At 44.9% G+C, this 17087-nt stretch overlaps 1 protein-coding gene across 2 annotated transcripts in view; it reads right to left on the bottom strand.

The window, feature by feature from the left end:
* Positions 1-17087, bottom strand: part of LOC143298338 (uncharacterized) — a 125698-nt gene that overhangs the window by 40254 nt on the left and 68357 nt on the right. For both annotated transcript variants that reach the window (XM_076611193.1, XM_076611194.1), the window contains exons 30-39: positions 15726-16010; positions 12890-13162; positions 11615-11808; positions 11177-11375; positions 10438-10608; positions 9693-9824; positions 8883-9028; positions 6413-6520; positions 3629-3698; positions 1-13 (exon numbers count right to left, since the gene is read on the bottom strand). The exon at positions 1-13 is cut by the window's left edge and continues 164 nt beyond it. In XM_076611193.1, coding sequence (XP_076467308.1) covers positions 1-13; positions 3629-3698; positions 6413-6520; positions 8883-9028; positions 9693-9824; positions 10438-10608; positions 11177-11375; positions 11615-11808; positions 12890-13162; positions 15726-16010 — 1591 coding nt within the window. The remainder of the gene's footprint in view (positions 14-3628; positions 3699-6412; positions 6521-8882; positions 9029-9692; positions 9825-10437; positions 10609-11176; positions 11376-11614; positions 11809-12889; positions 13163-15725; positions 16011-17087) is intronic.

Genomic DNA, 17087 nt, shown 5'->3' with positions numbered 1-17087 from the left:
ATCACCGTGGGTGCTGTAACAGGAACACATTAAAGAGCAGGTGATTACTGTTAACACATGATGACGGAGTGATGATATGGATAATCACATGATGGATGATGATATGGATAATCATATCGCGCCTATCCTCGGTATGAGACCAAGCTCTGAGAGCTTTACAAACTCGGGGTCATTTGCGCAACAGGTTGCCTACCTGGGTAAAGCTGCCGGATTGATGGTTGCCACTGGGCGCTCATCAGTCGTTTCCTGTGTCATTCAATCAGATTTCAGGCACGCACACGTACACAAACTTAGGCTCTGACAGGCATGTAACATTTACGCGTATGACTGTTTTGTTTATTTATCGCGACATGTAGGAAGCCATACTCCGTTTTCGGGGGTGTGCAATCTGGGTATGTTCTTATTTCCATAACCCACCTGAAGCTGACATGGATTACAGGATCTTTAACGTGCATAGTTGATCTTCTGCATGTGTTTATACACGAAGGGGGTTCAGAGTCAGGCACTGGCAGATCTGCACATAATTATGCTGACCTAGGAAATCGGAAAAATCTCAATCCTTTATCCACCAGACACCGTTAACGAGACTGGAACCCGGGCCCCTCAGATTGAAAGCCCAACGCTTTAACCACTATGCTGTTGCGCCCGTCACTTTATTCGCTGGTGATGTAGTGGGTGTTAACGGAGGTAGAACACAGGTTCTGTGATGACGGGGTGGGGTGCATACCTACTGGTGTGCTTGCGGTACAGATCGTCCATCTTTTGGATCATCATATGGCATCCACCTGAATTTGTGTGTTCTGGGGTCAAGGAAGACAAGACTGGAGTATACACACATCAGACAGGGCTAACAGGGCCAAAGAAGACATGACTATGTGAAGAATACACACCAGGGCTGACAGGGCTAAAGAAGACATAACTGTGTGAAGAACACATCAGACAGGGCAGACAGGGCCAAAGAAGACATGACTACGTGAAGAACACACATCAGACAGGGCCAAAGAAGACATAACTGTGTGAAGAACACACATCAGACAGGGCAGACAGGGCCAAAGAAGACATGACTACGTGAAGAACACACATCAGACAGGGCCAAAGAAGACATAACTGTGTGAAGAACACACATCAGACAGGGCTGTCAGAGCTAAAGAAGACATAACTGTGTGAAAAACACACATTAGAGCTGACAGGACTAAAGAAGACATGACTATGTGAAGAACACACATCAGACAGGGCCAAAGAAGACATAACTGTGCGAAGAACACACATCAGTTTGAGGAAAAACACACCGGTAACTTGGAGTTACATAAGAACATACAGAAAATGTATGGTTTTATGGGAAAACATTACCATAATGATTTTCGTAAGAGGCAATTCATTTCTCTAATCTGCAGATGGAAAATGAATCGTTTTAGGACAAAATATGTTAGTAATGTTTCTTGCATCTGTGGTGCTCAAGTAACAGCCGATCATATACCAACTTGCAATAAGTTAAAGTCTCAAATCCCTGAACTGAAATCATCTTCAGTGTTGACGATCTTCAGCAGTCCATTGCTAATGTATGACTTTTTCAACTCCTTGTTAAATAGTCCAGTTGGTTTGCTGCTATAGTTGTTAGTTTTTCATTAGAAATATGTTATATTGTTATGGTTTTTTAATTTTTTTTAAATTTATTTTTTAAAACAAAACTTAAATCAATCATTTTCTATATGTAACACACACACACACACACACACACACACACTTTCACTTACTCGCATGTGTAGTAATGAAGCGTGAAGAACACACATCAGAGCTGACAGGGCCAAAGAAGACATGACTGTGTGAAGAATACACATCAGACAGGGCTGACAGGGCCAAAGAAGACATGACTGTGTGAAGAACACACATCAGACAGGGCTGACAGGGCCGAAGAAGACATGACTGTGTGAAAAACACACATCAGAGCTGACAGGGCTGACAGGGCCGAAGAAGACATAACTGTGTGAGGAACACACATCAGACAGGGCTGACAGTGCCAAAGAAGACATGACTGTGTGAGGAACACACATCAGACAGGGCTGACAGGGCCAAAGAAGACATGACTGTGTGAAGAACACACATCAGACAGGGCTGACAGGGCCAAAGAAAACATGGCTGTGTGAAGAACACACATCAGACAGGGCTGACAGGGCCGAAGAAGACATGACTGTGTGAAGAACACACATCAGACAGGGCTGACAGGGCCAAAGAAGACATGACTGTGTGAGGAACACACATTAGACAAGGCTGACAGGGCCAAAGAAGACATGACTGTGTGAAGAACACACATCAGACAGGGCTGACAGGGCCGAAGAAGACATGACTGTGTGAAGAACACACGTCAGGGCTGACAGGGCCAAAGAAGACATTACTGTGTGAAGAACACACATCAGACAGGGCCAAAGAAGACATGATTGTGTGAAGAACACACATCAGAGAGGGCCAAAGAAGACATAACTGTGTGAGGAACACACATCAGACTGGGCTGACAGGGCCAAAGAAGACATGATTGTGTGAAGAACACACATCAGACAGGGCTGACAGGGCCAAAGAAGACATGATTGTGTGAAGAACACACATCAGACAGGGCTGACAGGGCCAAAGAAGACATGACTGTGTGAAGAACACACATCAGACAGGGCTGACAGGGCCAAAGAAGACATGACTGTGTGAAGAACACACATCAGACAGGGCTGACAGGGCCAAAGAAGACATGACTGTGTGAAGAACACACATCAGACAGGGCTGACAGGGCCAAAGAAGACATGACTGTGTGAAGCACACATCACTGAGACAGGGCTGACAGTTTCAGTTTCTCAAGGAGGTGTCACTGCGTTCAGATGAATCCATCTGCTAGGCAGATGCTTGACAGCGGCATAGCCCAAAGCACTAGTCAGGCCTCAAGTGCACACATATATATTTGCGTACCTATCAGAGGTGGTGGATTTCTTTTACAGAATTTTGTCAGAGAATTTTGACAACACTTTTGTTGCCATGGGGTCCATTTTCAGTGCGTCAAGTGCATGCTGCACATGGGACCACAGTTTATTGTCTCATCCAAATGACTAGACTATCAGTCTGATTTTCCAGTCAAACTTGGGAGAAAAGGCAAGAGCAGGAATCGAACCCAGACCCTCACGGACACTGTACTGGCAGATAAGTGTCTTAACCATTTTGCCACCTTACCCCTAATTTGGCCCCTGGCTCATAATTAAGGAAAATGTACTCAAACCATTGGATGTATATTTGTGCGACATTGAGTACCTCTGAATTAAAAGTTGTTTATACTTCAAAATCAAAATTTATGATGAAAGTCTCACAATTACCAGCCTAATTCAAAATTTTTTGGGAAGTTATGAGACGATTTCTGGTGATTAATTTGCATTTTGTTTGTTCCTTTTTTGTGACTGTGTACTGCACCTAAAAAATAAATGAATAGAAAAATAAGGTTTGAGCTCTGGATATAAAATGAATAAATAAACACGCTTTGAGCTGAAATTGTCTCAGTGGTAAAGGAAAGATTTACTCGCATGGCTTGATTATTCTGTGACGTCTTCCTGCTTCTGTTGGAGGGTGTGAGTAAAACCTAACTGATGGTGTGACTCACGTCTGGCCTGGATGGTGATGGTGGAGGCACTGTCCTCTCCCTTCAGTCCGCTTTCTGTCACAGCATACACCTGTCACATCAACACCTGTCAATTACACACCTGTCACATCAACACCTGTCAGTTATACACCTGTCACATCACACCTGTCAGTTATACACCTGTCACATCAACACCTGTCAGTTATACACCTGTCACATCAACACCTGTCAGTTATATACCTGTCACATCACACCTGTCAGTTATACACCTGTCACATCAACACCTGTCAGTTATACACCTGTCACATCAACACCTAACCCTCATACACCTGTCAAATCAACACATGTCAGTTATACACCTGTCACATCAACACCTAACCCTCATACACCTGTCACATCAACACATGTCAGTCATATTTTGTCACACCAACACCTGTCGGTCATACATCTGTCAGTCATACACCTGTCACAACACCTGTCCGTCATACACCTGTCACAGCAACATCTGTCAGTCATACACCTGTCACATCAACACATGTCAGTAATACACCTGCCACATCAACACCTAACCCTCATACACCTGTCACATCAACACATGTCAGTCATATTTTTGTCACACCAACACCTGTCGGTCAGTATCAGTATCAGTATCAGTAGCTCAAGGAGGCGTCACTGCGTTCGGACAAATCCATATACGCTACACCACATCTGCCAAGCAGATGCCTGACCAGCAGCGTAACCCAACGCGCTTAGTCAGGCCTTGTCGGTCATACATCTGTCAGTCATACACCTGTCACATCAACACCTGTCCGTCATACACCTGTCACAGCAACATCTGTCAGTCATACACCTGTCACATCAACACATGTCAGTCATACATTTGTTGCATCAACACCTGTCGGTCATACATCTGTCAGTCATACACCTGTCACATCAACACCTGTCCATCATATACCTGTCACATCAACATCTGTTAGTCATACACCTGTCACATCAACACCTAACCCTCACTCAGCAGTCACATCAACACTTGTCAGTCATACATTTGTCACATCAACACCTGTGAGTCATACACCTGTCACATCCAAAAACTGTCAGTCATTCGCCTTTCACATGTCACATGAACATTTGTCAGTCACACACCTGTCACGTCGACACCTGTTATTATTCATGAATCTGTCACATCAACAACAGTCAGTCATACGCCAATCACACCCAACTGATTGACTGATATGGATACTTATATTGCACCTATACTCCGTCAGAGACCAAGCGAAAACTGCTTCACAAATAAGATTATGGAGTCATTTGCACAACAAGCTGCCTATCTGGTAAAGCTGACTGACAGCTGCCTTTGGGTGCTCATCATTCGTTTCCTGTGTCATTTGGTCAAGCTTCGGTCATGGGTGTACTCACACACACGCGTACACGTTTACACACACACACACACTAACATGCACACACATTTATCAGAGCGGATTTTACTTATGAATTTTGCCAGGGACAACTCTCTTGATGCCGTGGGGCCTTTTACGTGCATGCTACATACAGGAATTTGGTACACCATCTCATCGGAATGAATTGCGGTCCAGACCACCATTCAAGGTCTAGTAGAGGAGGGGAGAAAATTCTGGCCAGTGTGGGATTTGATCCTGTATGCTCAGATTGTCTCCCTTCCGAGGAAGGAAGCTTACCACCAGGCCACGACTCCACAGATGAACACCACATGTCATTCATACACCTGTCACATGAACACTGTCAATCACGCAGCTGTCAAATCAACACCAGTCAGTCACACACATGTTACAACATCTGTAATATAAACACCTCTCATACGCTTATCACTTGAATTTTGTCATGAATGCATTTGTCACATGAACACTGATCAGTCACACACCTGTCACATGACCCCTGTCAGTCATACACCTGTCATATCAACACATGTCAGTAATACACCTGTCACTTCATCATATGACAGTCACCTGTCAGCCATATACCTGTCACATCACGCCTGTCAGTCATACACCCGTCACATCAACACCTGTCAGTCATACACCTGTCATCTCAACACCTGTCAGTCATACACCCGTCTCATTAACACCTGTCAGTCATACACCTGTCACATTAACACCTATCAGTCATACACTCGTCACATCAACACCTGTCAGTCATACATCCGTCACATTAACACCTGTCAGTCATACACCTGCAACATCAACACCTGTCATGCACCTGTTACATCAACACCTGTCAGTCATGCATCTGTCACATGAACCCTGTCAGTCATACACCTGTCACATCAACGCCAGTCAATTATACACCTGTCACATCAACACCTGTCAGTCATACACCAGCATCATGAATACCTGTTGGTAATACACCTGTCAGTCATAGTCATACCTTTGTCACTTGAATCCTGTCACAGGAATTCTGACAGTCATACGTATGAAGCATGAATCCTGTCAAACTCCCGCTACATAAACAACCGTCAATTATATACCTGTCACACATATACTGGTCACAAGAATCCTGACAGTCATAAGTATGATGCACGAATCCTGTCAAACACATGCTACATAAACTGGAAGTTATACAGCTATCACATCAGCATCTGTCAGTCATCATCAAACCCATGCTAAATAAACAGCTTTCAATTATACACCTGTCATGACCTGTCAGTCATACACCAGTCACTTGAACCCTGACAGTGACACAATGTAATTACATAATACAATTTGCAGTGACCGCCAGGTGACCTGTGACACACAGACAACAATGTACAGACTGTGAACACAATGTACTTACAGAGACGTTGTAGCTGGTTTGTGCGGTAACCGGCAAGACCTTCGTCAAGGTGCCACAGTTTCCGCTGACTTTCACAGACCCCTCTGGTCGTTGTGGGACACCGCCCGCCTAAAACAGTGCACCAGACTTGTGACTGAAACAGCGTACATGACGTGTGACTGAAACAGTGCACCACACTTGTGATTGAAACAGTGCACCACACTTGTGACTAAAACAGCGTACATGACGTGTGACTGAAACTGCACCACACTTGTGACTGAAACTGCACCACACTTGTGACTAAAACAGTGCACCACACTTGTGACTGAAACAGTGCACCACACTTGTGACTAAAACAGTGCACCACACTTGTGACTAAAACAGTGCACCACACTTGTGACTGAAACAGTGCACCACACTTGTGACTAAAACAGTGTACATGACGTGTGACTGAATCAGTGCACCAGACTTGTGACTGAAACAGTGCACCAGACTTGTGCTGACTGAAACAGTGCTCCATACTTGTGCTGACTGAAACAGTGTTCCATACTTGTGCTGACTGAACACCAGACTTGTGACTGAAACAGGGCACCAGACTTTTGCTGACCGAAACAGTGCACCAGTGTGCTGACTGAAACAGTGCACCAGACGTGTGCTGACTGAAACAGTGCACCAGACTTGTGCTGACTGAAACAGTGCTCCATACTTGTGCTGATTGAAACAGTGCTCCATACTTGTGCTGACTGAACACCAGACTTGTGACTGAAACAGGGCACCAGACTTTTGCTGACTGAAACAGTGCACCAGACGTGTGCTGACTGAAACAGTGCACCAGACGTGTGCTGACTGAAACAGTGCATCAGACTTGTGCTGACTGAAACAGTGCACCAGACTTGTGCTGACTGAAACAGTTTACTAAACTTGTTAGGATGTCAACAAATCATGATCAGCGTGCTGGCTATTGTTAGGATGCTTTCAATAAGTCATGATCTGTGTGCTGACTGCTGTTAGGATGCTTTCAACAAGTCATGATCTGTGTGCTGACTGCTGTAAGGATAATGTCAACAAGTCATGATCTGTGTGCTGACTGCTGTAAGGATAATGTCAACAAGTCATGATCTGTATGGTGACTGCTGTTAGGATGTCAGCAAGTGATGATATGTGTGCTGACCACTGTTAGGATGATGTCAATAAGTCATGTGTGCTGACCACTGTTAGGATGATGTCAACAAGTGATGACCTGTGTGCTAACCGCTGTTAGGATGCTTTCAACAAGTCATGATCTGTGAACTGACCGCTGTTAGGATGATGTCAACAAGTCATGATCTGTTAACTGACCACTGTTAGGATGATGTCAACAAGTTATGATATGTGAACTGACCACTGTTAGGATTTTGTCAACAAGACATGATCTGTGAACTGATTGCTGTTAGGATAATGTCAGCAAGTCATGATCTGTGAACTGACCACTGTTAGAATGATGTAAACAAGTCATTATCTATTAACTGACAGCTGTAAGAATGATGTCAACAAGTCATTATCTATGAACTGACCGCTGTTTGGATAATGTCAACAAGTCATTATCTATGAACTGACCGCATTAAGGATGATGTCAACAAGTCATGTGTGCTGACCGCTGTTAGGATGATATCAACAAGTGATGACCTGTGTGCTAACCGCTGTTAAGATACTTTCAACAAGTCATGAACTGTGAACTGACCACTGTTAGGATGATGTCAACAAGTCATGATCTGTGAACTAACCGCTGTTAGGATGATGTCAACAAGTACGATCTGTGAAATGACCACTGTTAGGATGATGTCAAGAAGGCATGATCTGTGGTGATCCCTGTTAGGATGATGTCAACAAGTCATGATATGTGTGCTGACCTCTGTTAGGATGTCAACAAGTGATGACCTGTGTGCTAACCACTGTTGGGATGATGTCAACAAGTCATGATGTATGTGTTGGCCGCTGTTAGGATGATGTCAACAAGTCATGATGTGTGTGTTGGCCGCTGTTAGGATGATGTCAACAAGACATGACCTATGTGAGACCCCTGTTACAGTGGTAAGATGAAGTCAACAAGTCATGATCTGTGTGAGACCCATGTTACAGAGGTAAGATATGTCAACAAGTCATGACCTGTTTGAGACCCCTGTTACAGTGGTAAGATAAGTCAACAAGTCATGATATGTGTGCTGACCACTTCTAGGATGAAGTCAACAAGTCATCTGTGTGCTGACAGTTTTTTTAGGATGACGTCAGCCTTGTATTCTGGTTGACTGAAGACAATTATCGTGGTCATTTTTATACTGGCATCTGGCAGTCACACTGAATGTTTTTTCTGTGGCCACATGAGTCAGAGCGGTGTTGTCGTTGCATTGTCCTTTCAGAGGAATGTTCTCCATAAACACAATACCCATGATACAATGTCAGAAACCTTCACACACACACACACACACACACACACACACACACATTGACTCACCTCAGTGTAAGTCACTGTACTGTTGTAACGAAATTCCACAAGGTGTCCGTTCCTCTCCCGTTCCGTGGGACAGATAATCGTCATGGTGATTTTCGTGGCGTCGTCATCACTTTGTGTTAGTGACAGGTTTTGTACCTGACCTGGTTCTGTGGAGTGAACAGAAACTGACAGTCATCACATCAGCTGAGTCAGTGACACATTGTCTACATGGCATGGTTCGGGGGCGGGGGGCCTGGGGGTCAGAAGAACATTAACACAGAAGAAGAGAAATAAACGAAACATAGATAGAGATACAAAGAAACATAGACAAACGAAGAGAGGGGCAATGTAAAGGGATGAAAAAACAACAACAAAACAGACACAGAAAGCGGGAGACAAAGAAAACCAAGATAAGGAAAAGGAGACAGACTAGACAGAAAGAGAGAGACAAAAAAACAGACAAGACACAGAATGATAGAGAGAGACAAAGAAACAGACAGATGCAAAAATAGAGATAAAGAAGCAGAGACGCAGACAGAGTGGGATACAGAAACAGGTACACCGATAGTGAGAAAAGGGAAGCGAGACACAGAAAGAAAGCTGGAGAACTGAAATGTTATGATGAACATCGACCTTGGGCCTCAACACAACGGGGGGGTGTGGGAAACAAAAGGTGAGGGAGTGTCCTTGACAAGGTGAGAATGGGACTGGTGACACACAAAAACATGAGAGACAATGAGAACACAGACAGAGAGAAACGCACAGAGAAATGTGAAGTGGGACACGAGTGGAACTGTGCAGAGCAGCAGTTAGAAAGGTGAAGACACTGACTGGATTCCAGAGTTCTGTTGGTGACCGTGGTGGGAACAGGAGCCGGTCCCACAGTGGTGACGGTGGTGACGGTGACCCGGTAGTTCCAGTAGCTGAGCAGTCCTTGGATCGTGTAATTTCTGGCATCGTAACCTGCAACATCCCTTGTCTGTGTACCTCTCTGTCCAGTGTCAGCTAAACAGCTAGTGTGACCTTATCCTCTCTTTCTGTCTGCCCCTCCCTCTTCTTACTTTCCTTACTTTCTTCCTCCCCTCTCTCATCTACGTGTGTGCATATGCAATTGTACTTTATGCATTTATATGGTTTCCTAGCGACTATAGTGACTATTGTATTCCACTGATATTAATTTTGCTCTGTTTTGTTGTTGCTGCTGCTGTTCTTTTTGTTTTCACGCTGTATGATTTTTACTTTTCTCTCTTTTTTGTGACCCCTGACTAATTCATTTATTTTCTTTTATGAGGGTAGGATGAAAACAGGCCAATGTGTACTTATTTATTTTTCTTCAATAAAAGGTCTCCCTCTCTGGCATTTTCCCGAGTGTCTTTGTTTAACTGAGTCTGTGTTTCTGTCTCTCCCCCCCCCCCCCTTCTATCTCTTGCTCTTGTCTCTCTCACACATTTTCTGCATTTATAAGTCTGTTTCTCTGTGTCTCTGACTCTCTCCCTTGGACATTTTCTAAGTCTGTCTCTGCCCCTCACCTAGACATGAGTCTAATTCTCTCTCTCTCTGTGAAGGAAAGGATTACCTTGCAGAAGATGGGAGCCATGTTGAGTGTAGCTCTGTGACAGAAGCGAGTCCTGTTCCTCCCAGGTGACGGTATAATTTGTCTCTCCCCTCTCCTCTCCAGGTCTCCAGCTGACCAGCAGCTGTCCAATGGCCGGAGCACTGACCTCCATGGCCACCAGGTCGTCTGCAGCTGTGACAGGACAGACACTGATCGTGTGGGTGACCCACTCTCTCTCTCTCTGTCTCTCTCTCTCTCTAATTCCTTTTTTCTGTAGTCATGATCTAAGGTCTGTAGATAGAGTGTGCTTTCTATTTGTGTGTGTGTGTGTGTGTGTGTGTGTGTGTGTGTGTGTGTGTGTGTGTGTGTGTGTGTGTTCTTTTGTTCAACATCTATCCACAAATATGATTTTAGACGAAAATTCACCACCTTCCCAACCCAATCCATGCCTCAATCATCACCACTTTCCCTGTTCCTCCCTCTCCTCAATTAGCACAAAAAAGAATATCAAGCAAGGTAAAATGGCTGTCAACCAGTAAAATTACAACAAAGAGCCAACGGGGCTCCTAATTAAACTCTGTGTGTGTGTGTGTGTGTGTGTGTGTGTGTGTGTGAAAAAGAATAACAACAAGAAAAAGAGGAAGAGAAGAAGGGGGTAGGAGAAGCTGAAGAAGAAGAAGGAGAAGTAACAGGAGAAGAAACACAAGAAACAGAAACATGAAGAAGTGACAAAGCGACAACCATCCCTGCAGCAAGGTACCTTCAGAGTCTGTGAGGAAGGTCAGACTGTCGGGGTGGCCCGCACCTTCCTCGTTGTACGCCATCGCCTCCACCTGGTATTGCACGTAAGGCTTCAGCTGGGTCACGTTGACCTCCACCACAAAGCTTTCATCGTTCAGTTCGGCCTTGGTCAGAGTTTTCACCGTGCTGTGTGTGCACGTGCTGGTGTCTGGGATCACCTGTCAACCATTCAGTCATGATCAGTGTGTGTGTGTGTGTGTGTGTGTGTGTGTGTGTGTGTGTGTGTGTGCCTGAGCCTGTGTATGTGTGTGTGACTCTGTGTGTGTGTGTGTGTGTGTGTGTGTGTGTGTGTGTGTGTGTGTGTGTGTGCACCTGCTGGTGTGTGGAGTCACTAGACAGACATTCTGGTATGATTATCGTGTGTGTGTGCGTCCGCGATCACACAACAGACACAAACCTCGGTGCTATTGTAGACACAGTCAGAACAGTTGACGGCCACACCAGAGATACAGGACTGCTGGTCAGACTCCAACACCACTCTGACAGTGTAACCACTGATGACACCGTTGGGGTTGACAGGTCGATTCCACTTCAGTTCTGTCCACCGGCTGCTTTGGGCTTTCTGTGTCAGGTTGGACACCGGGTCCGCAGCTGTACACAGTTATGTTACGGAATGTCATGTAACGTGATGAGATGTAAGGTGACGTGATTGAGTATAAGGTGATGTGATGTATGGTAACGGGACCACGTGCAACGTAATGTAAGCTAATGTGATGTAATATTATGCCATTACATGTGCAATGTAATCACAAAACACATAATTGTAAAAGCATATAAAAATGTCAGTCTTAGGAGTATTGGCTTTTCTTCCCTTGCTGGGAAGGGAGTGAATTTCTTGCCACTTTAAACCTCTCCTATTACCACTCTTCCTAGCTGTCCTTTGCTCGCTTTCACTTTACGTTTCGACTGATCAAGGGACGGCGCCTTCTGGGAGAGATGCTCAATGGAAAGGGTGTGCCCTACCACTTCTACCTCCGCATACACTGTTACATACATGCACTAGGTCAACAAAACCGCTGGCATGTAAACGAATGTAAACATTAAAAGGGAAGATAGGGTCAGTCAATTGTCATGATACAGATGACAGATATTTTGTTTTTTGTTGTTGTTGTTGTTTTGTTGTTATGTATTAGGTTAAGGTAGCTGAGGAAGAGTGAGAGGGTGGATGACAGAAAAGCTTCAATATCAAACAAACAACTCACACTAGGGCAACAATAAACCTAGACAGATGTAATCACTTGTCATACATGTTTAGAATGCATACATCAGAACACTAGAACATCAAAAAACCCTGGCAAATGTACACAGACATCGAATATTCTTAAAATGCATGCCTCAAGACGAGTGATTAGTTAAGGTGTGTGGGCGAAAGTGGTGCATGAAAGGTAAATATGAGTCTGTGAAAGAAGAAAAAGAAAGATGTGGGAAAAAAGAGGAGGATGGAGGCCCCACGAAAAAAAGAAAAGAAAGAAAAGGAAAAAAATTAAATAAAATAAAGTGGGGAAAAAAGAGGAGGCTGGAGGCCGCCCCTCCCTCCTCCCCCCCAAAAAGTGGTGTGATATAATACGGTCAGAAAAAAACGAATTGTGTGAATGTGTAACTGCGTACGCGCGTGTGTGCATGCGTGTGTGTGTGTATGTGTCCAGTCAATAATGACAAAAGAATCGCTCACGCTGTGACTTGACCCTGAAGGTGTCTGTCCTGACAGCACTGTCGATGTTGTTGCTGATGGCGGTGATGGACACATTGTAATACTCCCCGGCCACCAGACCAGGAATGACGACACTGTTCATGCTGCTGTTGACGGTGACTGCAGTGTGGAGGGGCTTTTGTGGTGTGGCAGTGACACTGTAGCTGTCCACGTGACCCGCAGAGGCAGTGAAGGTCAGGGTCACGTTAGGTCCAGGCAGTGTGTTAGACAGCAGAGGTCCGGGCTGTGCAGGTCCTGTGGACAGAGGGGAGACCTCAGTGTGTGTGACCTGCTCCACAGGTAATTGTGTCTGTCTTCAGTATGTGACCTACTCAACAGGTAAATCTGTCTGTCTTCAGTGTGTGACCTGCTCCACAGGTAATTCTGTCTGTCTTCAGTGTGTGACCTGCTCCACAGGTAATTCTGTCTGTCTTCAGTGTGTGACCTGCTCCACAGGTAATTCTGTCTGTCTTCAGTGTGTGACCTGCTCCACAGGTAATTCTGTCTGTCTTCAGTGTGTGACCTGCTCCACAGGTAATTCTGTCTGTCTTCAGTGTGTGACCTGCTCCACAGGTAATTCTGTCTGTCTTCAGTGTGTGACCTGCTCCACAGGTAATTCTGTCTGCCTTCAGTGTGTGATCTGCTCCACAGGAAATTCTGTCTGTCTTCAGTGTGTGACCTGCTTCACAGGTAATTCTGTCTGTCCTCAGTGTGTGACCTGCTTCACAGGTAATTCTGTCTGTCCTCAGTGTGTGACCTGCTTCACAGGTAATTCTGTCTGTCTTCAGAATATGACCTGCTCCATGGGTAATTCTATCTGTCTTCAGTGTGTGACCTGCTCCACAGGTAATTCTGTCTCTCTTCAGTATGTAACCTGCTCCACAGGTAATTGTGTCTGTCTTCAGTATGTAACCTGCTCCACAGGTAATTCTGTCTGTCTTCAGTGTGTGACCTGCTCCACAGGAAATTCTGTCTGTCTTCAGTGTGTGACCTGCTCCACAGGTAATTCTGTCTGCCTTCAGTGTGTGACCTGCTCCACGGGTAATTCTGTCTGTCTTCAGTGTGTGACCTGCTCCACAGGTAATTCTGTCTGTCTTCAGTGTGTGACCTGCTCCACAGGAAATTCTGTCTGTCTTCAGTGTGTGACCTGCTCCACAGGTAATTCTGTCTGTCTTCAGTGTGTGACCTGCTCCACAGGTAATTTTGTCTGTCTTCAGTGTGTGACCTGCTCCACAGAAAATTCTGTCTGCCTTCAGTGTGTGATCTGCTCCACAGGTAATTCTGTCTGTCTTCAGTGTGTGACCTGCTCCACGGGTAATTCTGTCTGTCTTCAGTGTGTGACCTGCTCCACAGGTAATTTTGTCTGTCTTCAGTGTGTGACCTGCTCCACAGGTAATTCTGTCTGTCTTCAGTATGTGACCTGCTCCACAGGTAATTTTGTCTGTCTTCAGTGTGTGACCTGCTCCACAGGTAATTCTGTCTGTCTTCAGTGTGTGACCTGCTCCACAGGTAATTCTGTCTGTCTTCAGTGTGTGACCTGCACCACAGGTAATTCTGTCTCTCTTCAGTGTGTGACCTGCTCCACAGGTAATTCTGTATGTCTTCAGTATGTGACCAGCTCAACAGGTAATTACGTCTGTCTTCAGTGTGTGACCTGCCCCACAGGTAATTCTGTATGTCTTCAGTATGTGACCTGCTCCACAGGTAATTCTGTATGTCTTCAGTATGTGACCTGCTCCACAGGTAATTCTGTCTTCAGTGTGTGACCTGCTCCACAGGTAATTCTGTATGTCTTCAGTATGTGACCTGCTCCACAGGTAATTCTGTCTTCAGTGTGTGACATGCCCCACAGGTAATTTTGTCTTCATTGTGTGACAAGCTCCACAGGTAATTCTGTCTGTCTTCAGTGTGTGACCTGCTCCAAGGGTAATTCTGTCTTCAGTGTGTGACCTACTCCATAGGTGATTCTGTCTTCAGTGTATGACCTGGTCCACAGATAATTCTGTCTTTCAGGTTGTGACTTGCTGTCGGCCTATATTAGCTCGGGTTTCCACCATAACACTGATGCTGACTCACTGACTGAACTATTCTGGTTACTCCTCTGACTTCCACGTTGTGCCTTCATCAATTAGCTAAAATCATAACAGATAGTAACAAGAAATAAAACAACAACAACAACAACAACAACAGACAAGAAACCAACACACAAACGATTTCTTAATTAAAAAAAAAAAAATCAATGACCAACATGTAATGGAAACATAATCGAATAAACAGAAACTCAAAGACTAAGTTTCCTACAAATTCGTGTTTCATCTTGTCTGGTCACCACACACACGTCGATATATAAATCATCTCCTGTGACCCCGGCAGACTTTGTGATCAACATATATTCTGTTCCACTCTAAATCACATCGGTGTATACTGTTGCTTAACAGTCTGCACGATTTTCACGTCTCAGTGCACACCCCTCCCTCTTTCTTGCTCGTATCCCTCTCAATCTCTCCCCTACCCTCTCTATTTCTTGCATGATTATGTCTGTATGTCTTCTTCTCTCTTTCATTCATGTATGTGTGCATTGTGCACACAATCACTTTACACACATCTAAATCACATACACATAAGCTAACCCCCTACCCGTCTCCCTGCAGCTCTCTGTTCAATTCTTCCTCTGTGTGTGTGTGTGTGTGTGTGTGTGTGTGTGTGTGCGTGCGTGTGTGACACAGAGAGAGAGAGAGAGAGAGAGAGAGAGATACAGACAGACAGACAGACAGAGACAAGGACATACAGAGACAGACTCAGAGAGATCAGAACTCACGTGTATAGACAAGAACAGCTCCAGAGACCACAGTGGCGTACTCAGGTGCTGTAGTGTTGTGTCCCGGATTTCTCTCCTTCCTGGAGGTGACGAAAAAGGTGAAGTCTTTGCCCTGGGTCAGACCAGTGAAGGTGTACATGGACATGTCCCCATAGTCAGATTTTTGACTATTGTTCAGTGTAGCTTGGTACTCGGCAGATATCTCAGGAAGTGTCCACGTCACATTGATGCTGGTTTCTTGGTGTGTGCCTAACATCTTCAGCTGTGTCGCTGTCAGCCGTGTCACTGTTGACATGGACATAAACTGTGCAGTGATTCCATACATCATATCAACACATACACACACACAAACACACACACACAAACAAGTGCGCGCGCATGTACACACACACACATGCATACACACAAATGCACACACAAAAACACACATATTCACGCACATGCAGCTCCATACACACACACATACTTTCTCATTTTTTTAATCATTTTTTTTAGATGGCTTATGCAAAAAAAACAGTTGTTGCTTATTCAATTACCATCTTGAAATATACATTTTGACTGTGAGGTTGTTTTTTTTTTTCTTTGACACACACACACTCACACACAATTACTCACCCGCACATTAGAACTAATGACAATGTAACAGGACATTTTAAATGTCCATCAACTGTAAAAGTTATCTTACTTTCCCTTAGTTTATCACATGGTCTTTTACGTTTGTGAACACCTGCATAATTTGCCTGTATTCTTCCCCCACCTCAGTAAAGGTCATTGTTGGCTGTCCCGATCATTTCTAGGGTGTAAATATGGAGGACTGTTGTCTGACTGGTGGGACAGGGTGTAAGTATGGTGGACTGTTGTCTGACTAGTGGGACAGGGAGTAAGTATGGTGGACTGTTGTCTGTTTGACTGGTGGGACAGGGTGAAAGTATGGTGGAGTGTTGTCTGACTGGTAGGACAGGGTGAAAGTCTGGTGGAGTGTTGTCTGACTGGTGGGACAGGGTGTAAGTATGGTGGACTGTTCTCTGACTGACTGTTGGGACAGGGTGTAAGTATGGTGGACTGTTGTCTGACTGGTGGGACAGGGTGTAAGTATGGTGGACTGTTGTCTGACTGGTGTGACAGGGTGTAAGTATGGTGGACTGTTGTCTGTTTGACTGGTGGGACAGGGTGAAAGTATGGTGGAGTGTTGTCTGACTGGTGGGACAGGGTGTACGTATGGTGGACTGTTGTCTGACTGGTGTGACAGGGTGTAAGTATGGTGGACTGTTGTCTGACTGGTGGGACAGGGTGTAAGTATGGTGGACTGTTGTCTGACTGGTGTGACAGGGTGTAAGAATGGTGGACTGCTGTCTGACTGAC

This window comes from Babylonia areolata, chromosome 23 (genome assembly GCF_041734735.1).
Source record: "Babylonia areolata isolate BAREFJ2019XMU chromosome 23, ASM4173473v1, whole genome shotgun sequence".
NCBI classification, from domain to species: domain Eukaryota; kingdom Metazoa; phylum Mollusca; class Gastropoda; order Neogastropoda; family Buccinidae; genus Babylonia; species Babylonia areolata.
Note: the sequence above shows the minus strand (reverse complement) of the source record. Positions and strands in the feature narration are given on the sequence as shown.